Below are 6,227 nucleotides of genomic sequence, written 5' to 3'. Positions count from 1 at the left end.
ATTGGTGTCCAGCTTTGTTTCTTTTTGTTTTTCTTTTGTTTTGCCACTTTTTGGCTCTCTTTGTTCTTTCCTTTTTTTTTTTTTTTTTTTTTACCAAATATAGGAGATTCGAACCCGCAACCTCTTAATTGAGTATAGGAAGACTATGCCATTTGAGTTATAACTCATTGGATTAAATAGCTATCAAAGAGTTTAAGACATTAGATTAGTAGATGAAGTTAAATAGTAACAGCTGTTTTTCATATATTATTTCTTATTTTTAAAACATGTTATCTTTAGTATTTTTCTTCTTTTCAATTAATCATCTTACTCATAATTTAAATAGTGATAAACTCAATTGAACTGATATTTGAATAAATTCTCAAGAAATAATAACCCAACTCTTTTTTTCACTTTCTTATTAGTTGTGTAAGGATGTATGTACTCGCTGAAATTGAATTTGATGAATTCAGTAACAGTTATTTTAAAATTTAGAAAATATAAAATTATTTCAAGATTTTATGAAATTTTACATAATTTTAACAATTAAATTGATAAATAATTCATAATTTATATAATAATTTTCTTTATATTATAAATATAAAAAAATTTTGACATGGGATAACAAAATTCAGAGAGTAAACTAGATAAAAAAAAAATTACCTGATTTAGTTAGTGTGTATTGAATAATAAAAGAATTGATGAATTTGGTTATTTTTGTGGGGGTTATTGAAAGAAGTAAGAGGAGGTATATTTTTATCTCCAAATACAAGGAGACAGGAGCACACGCACGGCGTCTCGCGCTTGTTGGTTGTTGTTGATGATGTTGTTGTTGTCCTCGTCGTCCTTTGCCTTTTACCATCCTCTCAAAGGACATTCACTCACTCACAAGCTTTGTGGATTCAAGGGGCATCGACGGGAAATTCACATTCATGGTTATTGTTGTTGTTTCTGCAACAACTGCACCCATCTTCTGCATTCTGCAACTGTTACTGCAACTGCATCAACTTGTTTGCATTTGCATCTGTCACCAGGTTTTAAATAAGGCGGTGGTTTGGCTTTTCTAGTAATAATAATCACTCTCTTTGACCACCCCATTCTCTATCTTTGAACTAATAAACTCACCCTTCATCTCTCTTCATTTCAAACACAACACTAGTCACTATATATTTATATATATATATGTATCCTTTATTGGGTAAGGCCTTACTCTTATATTTCATATTCAATTTGGAAAAAAGGGGGGATTTTGATTGACATTTAGTTTTGGATTTAGAAGGAGCTTATTAATTGTAATATAAATGATTTAAATAATAAATAAAAATGGAAAAAAAGGGTAACTTGTTTTGTTTTTGTTTTTTTGTTTATTTTGTTTCTGCAACTTTAGCACTCATTACTTCTTTATAGAGAAATTCAACCACCATGTTATGTCCCTCTCTCTATCTCTCCCTCTTTTATTAATCAAAGGGTAAACTGTAATCACCTTCTTCCTCCTACTCCATATTAATCAACCACACGAGAATACTCCTTTTTAACACTTCACTTTTTCCCCCCTCTCTACTACTACTTACTACTATTACTACTTCTTCATCTTCATCATCATCTTCCTCTCTCTCTCTCTCTCTCTCTTTTTCTTCTTTTAACTTAGCTTTTTTTTTCCCTCTCTCTTTGTGTGCCTCTTTTTGCAGGAAGAATATGAGAAAGAAACACACTGTGCCACCACTCATCTCAACTTGGTAGGTAGCTCTTGTGTGTGGTTGAGAAAGAAACTTTACTTGTAATAGAGAGAGAGAGAGGGGGAAAGAGAAAGAGAGAGAGTGTTACATACACACGCACGCACATAAAAATTGGATTTTTAGAAGTGGGGTGAGTTGAAAGTTTGTCTTTGTGGAAGAAAGTAGCAATCTTTTTCCCTTGTTTGCTGGTTTGCCATGGATGGTTACGAAGCAACTAGGATAGTGTTCTCAAGGATCCAAAGCATGGACCCTGAAAACGCTTCAAAAATCATGGGTCTTCTTCTGATTCAAGACCATGGTGAGAAGGAGATGATTAGGTTAGCATTTGGACCAGAAGCTTTACTTCACTCTGTGATTTCCAAAGCTAGAAAAGACTTAGGTTTACCTTCAAACTCTCCTCCTACACCTTCAACTCCACCATCTCCATCACCTTTTCTTTCAGCTTCTACCAACCCGGTTAACATTTCAAGGCAGAACTCAACTTCTTCTTCTTCAAGGCTTGGTAGTGGGATGAACCTTCCACCTGCTCTAACCATACCAAACCCTTCTTCTTCTTCTTCAGCTTCTTGGGCTGCCATGTCTGACCTTCAAAACCCTGAGGACTTGATGAGTCCTAACAACTTGGTTGTTGGTTCTTCTTCCACAACTTCATCTTCTCTACCCTTTTATGCAAATGGAGGGTCAGATCCAATTGATGAGTACCAGTTACAGGACCAGCTTTCATTCTTGAATGATGGTTCTCCAAATTCTACTCTTGCTGCGGCTGCTTGTGGTGGTTCACACCATAACAAGAGCCATGATTTGTTCTACCCTCACTCAGACATGGCTTCTAGTCCTACTGGTGCTGGTGACCCCTCTTTGTTCCCTTCTTATGGCTGGGGAGGGCCTCTTCATAGGAGAAGTTGTTCAGTGAATGATGCTTGTTTGGCTTCGGAGGATCCCAATTCCGGGTTTGGTTGGAAGCCTTGTCTTTACTTTGCTAGAGGGTACTGCAAGAATGGCACTAGCTGCAGGTTCCTCCATGGTGGTGGACTTGGAGAAGCTGATGGTGCTGCTGCTGCTGCAATGGTTGGTTCTCCAAGCAAGATTGAGATGATGGAGCAGTGTCATGAACTTCTCAGATCTAAAACTGCTCAGCAACAAAGACTTCAACTCATGGCATCTTCAAGCTTTCCTTACTCTTCAAAGTGCATGAATTTCCTCTTACAACAACAGCAGCAGCAGCAGCAAAATGATACTCAAAGGTGAGGTTTTAATTTCTCATGTACTCAAGTTAATCAACAACTTGAATTCTAATAATGGTTTGCATAATTTGCTAATAGGGCTGCGGCTGCGGCTTTGATGATGAGCGAGGACTTACACAAATTCGGAAGATCGAGGCTTGAAAGGAGTGATTTCTCTTTGAACAGCCCTGGCATGGTCAACCCAGCTTCCAGGCAGATCTATTTGACTTTCCCAGCTGACAGCACTTTCAGAGAGGAAGATGTTTCCAACTACTTCAGGTTCTTCTTTGTTGCTACTTAGCTTACTCTTTTCAAACTTCAAATTTGCTATACTCACTTCATGACTTGTCTTTTTGTTGTTCAAACTTGAAGCATTTATGGGCCAGTTCAAGATGTGAGAATCCCATACCAGCAGAAGCGCATGTTCGGATTTGTTACATTCGTTTATCCGGAGACTGTGAAGCTCATTCTCTCAAAAGGGAACCCTCATTTTGTGTGTGATGCAAGAGTGCTTGTTAAGCCTTACAAGGAGAAGGGCAAAGTTCCAGACAAGTACAGGCACCTACTCATTCTTCTATAGTCTTTTCTTATCTTTTTTTTTTCTTTCTTTCTTAATTGTCTCACACAATAATGCTTTGAATTTTGAATTTGATTTTGTAGGAAGCAACAGCAACAGGTAGATAGGGATTTTTCACCTTGTGGCACTCCTACTGGACTAGATGCTAGAGACCAATATGATCTCCAACTAGGTAGATTCATAATGCATTCATATATATAACCTTCTTTTGGTATTTGTAATCTAGCTTATTAGTCCTTAATTGGCAAAAATTTGGTGTGTTTTTAGGAGGGAGAATGTTCTACAACACTCAAGACATGCTTTGGAGGAGGAAGATGGAGGAGCAGGCTGATTTGCAGCAAGCTCTTGAGCTCCAAAGTAGGAGGTTGATGGGTCTGCAGCTCCTTGACATCAAGAAGCAGCACCATCATCGCGCCCTCTCCGCCGGAAGTCCGATACCATCCCCAACACACTCTCCTAACATGTTCAACCAAACCCTTGTTCATCATTCGTTTCACGGCACCCCGGATTCGCCGGAGGGTATGTATATGTGCACACACGACACAATGCCGTTGCTTGCAGCTACAAATTTGTTGGTGTACACATATTTATGCTGTTTTGATTGTTACAGAGAATGGATCAGCTTCTGCTCCAAGTAGCACGGCACCGGTTTCGGTTATTGGTCAACAGACAGTCAACATATCTGTTGGCAAGGAAGTTGGAACCAATAATGGAGAGAATGGATATAGTGAAGGCAATGGCAATGGCAAGCAAAGTTCAAGTCATGAAGACAGTGATCTACAAGAATGGTATAGAATTTTATTCTCATTTAGAATAATTACCAAAAGGGTACTACAAGAATAGCAAAAAGGCCTTTATTTTCTTTTTTGCATCAAATTCCCTCTTTTAGTCCATGCACAAAAATTTTGTGCATTTATTCAGGTCTTCCCTTTTTTATTTTTTATTTAATTAAAGTAGTTAAATATTATTGTATGAATAAAATGCAGTTTGGAGCATAATCTCCCTGATAGCCCTTTTGCTTCACCTACAAAAGCTGCTGTTGGAGATTACATGGCTGCCTTCAACAATGGACCTAATGAGGCCATTGATGCAGATCCCTCAGCTTCTTCTGCCAACTCCAAATTTGGAACTAGCTCTCTACTTCCATCAGCATCTGCTCTTGACATGGGTTCATTCAAATCCTTTAACTGCCAAATACCTAGGTACTCAACTACTGATGTTACATTTATTTAAGCCACGAATTTCAGTAACCATTAATAAAGTTTTGAACTTTGGAATATGTTTTGAAACTTTAGGTTCTCTTCTGGCCATGGAACTATTGGGATGTTAGCCGGGACCGGCGGCGCCATCGGCATTTAGTTCCCCGTTCCCCGAGTATTTTCGGGTAATAACTTGGGATCATTTTATTTAAGACCAAGTTCTTGATTTGGAGATTACCTTGTTGAATTTAAGTAATCTTTTATATGGTTCCAAATATGATTTTGCAGGAAGAGAAGAAACACAAAAACAAATCTTGTAGAGAATCACCAGCACCGTGGCCATCACCATCAATCATCAATACTATACTACTTACTACCATACAAAATGCATACGTAAAAAGCAGTTTCAGTAAAGGAAAGTGGGGCATGTGTTCCTTCTTTTCCTTTGGTAGCATTATTGTACCATTTTCTTTTCTTTTCTTCTTTTTCATTTCTGTAGTAAGCTGAACCACAGGTCTAAAAAAATAACACAGTTAAAAAAAAAAAAGGAATCAAGAGTCTCCAATGTGTAGTAGTGTAACTCCTGGCAGTGTAATTTTCTTCTTTTATCTTTTATTCCCCTCCCTTTATCATTGGAGGATGATGTAGTAGTTATTAGAAGATATCCTCTTTAGTGTCCTATGTTGCCATCACAGGTAAAATTTCTAAATTCTAAGTCCTTATATTAATGTACAGCTGAAGCATAACTCAGTAAGAAAGAAAAGAGAGCATGCATGCAAATTAAAGTTGGAGTTTGTATAACTACAAGGCTGATTGATTCAAATCCCACTACCCCATGATGGGAAATTTGAGTTTCAAGGCCAGGAGTGAAGAGTGAGTGAGTGAGAAAAAAAGGAATATGTATAATTTGTTAATCTTATTATATTAGTAGCTGGGAAGGGTGTTTTTTTTTTTAAGTTCCAATATTTCTGTTGCAGATTTTATGTTTGTACTTGTATCACTGCTCTACTTAGTTGTTACACAGAGTTATGAAACCCCTCCTTAGATTACCAGAAGACAAAGAAAAGAGAAAGATTTTAGAAAAAAAAAAGGAAGAATGAATCAAAAGTGAGTTTCTTTAATTTTTAGAGCTTAATTTGTTTTCTTATTTTTGTTTTTGCCTCTTTCTAGTTATTCTCTCTCTCTCTCTCTCTGTCTGTCTTTAATCATTTTGATTTCTTAAAGATGAGAATTTGTCTCTTTGTTCCTCCAATTATTCAAGCTCAACATGTGTATAACTCATTTGGGAGATATTCTTATAAAGACATTTTGGCATTACAAATCGTTAGATAAAATAGTCAAATATATCAAATCATCTAACTGTAGGAGTAATTAACTATTTACCACCTTATTTTTATTGATTTTGTACTTAAAAGGTGTAATTTTGAGTTTGTTACACAATAAATACAAAACTACCATGATAACTAATGATTTAAAAATTAAGGGGTTTGAATTTGAACAAAAAAACAATGGT

The 6,227-nt window shown here is 36.6% G+C and overlaps 1 protein-coding gene across 3 annotated transcripts; it reads left to right on the top strand.

The window, feature by feature from the left end:
* Positions 1,304-5,805, top strand: LOC107629655 (zinc finger CCCH domain-containing protein 53). 3 transcript variants are annotated; one of them, XM_021118175.1, is made up of 9 exons: positions 1,304-2,959; positions 3,038-3,217; positions 3,311-3,496; positions 3,599-3,687; positions 3,783-4,034; positions 4,126-4,303; positions 4,502-4,717; positions 4,811-4,922; positions 5,003-5,805. In XM_021118175.1, exons 1-8 carry the CDS (start codon positions 1,911-1,913, stop codon positions 4,872-4,874), a joined length of 2,214 nt encoding a protein of 737 aa, XP_020973834.1. In that variant the 5' UTR covers positions 1,304-1,910; the 3' UTR covers positions 4,875-4,922; positions 5,003-5,805. The 3 variants fall into 3 exon arrangements, with proteins under 3 accessions (XP_020973834.1, XP_016187979.1, XP_016187980.1); XM_016332493.2 differs by having other exon boundaries at positions 1,307-2,959; positions 4,811-4,899; positions 5,003-5,804; XM_016332494.2 differs by having other exon boundaries at positions 1,310-2,959; positions 3,311-3,490; positions 4,811-4,899; positions 5,003-5,804.

Source organism: Arachis ipaensis, chromosome B03, assembly GCF_000816755.2.
Source record: "Arachis ipaensis cultivar K30076 chromosome B03, Araip1.1, whole genome shotgun sequence".
NCBI classification, from domain to species: Eukaryota; Viridiplantae; Streptophyta; class Magnoliopsida; order Fabales; family Fabaceae; genus Arachis; species Arachis ipaensis.
Note: the sequence above shows the minus strand (reverse complement) of the source record. Positions and strands in the feature narration are given on the sequence as shown.

What these genes read in the sequence shown, in the direction of transcription:
- LOC107629655 (XM_021118175.1), top strand. Translation starts at nt 1,911, where the DNA reads ATGGATGGTTACGAAGCAACTAGGATAGTGTTCTCAAGGATCCAAAGC. An exon ending in CAGCAAAATGATACTCAAAG is followed by an intron (nt 2,960 to 3,037) that starts GTGAGGTTTTAA and finishes ATTTGCTAATAG; the next exon opens with GGCTGCGGCTGCGGCTTTGA. An exon ending in CCAATATGATCTCCAACTAG is followed by an intron (nt 3,688 to 3,782) that starts GTAGATTCATAA and finishes GTGTGTTTTTAG; the next exon opens with GAGGGAGAATGTTCTACAAC.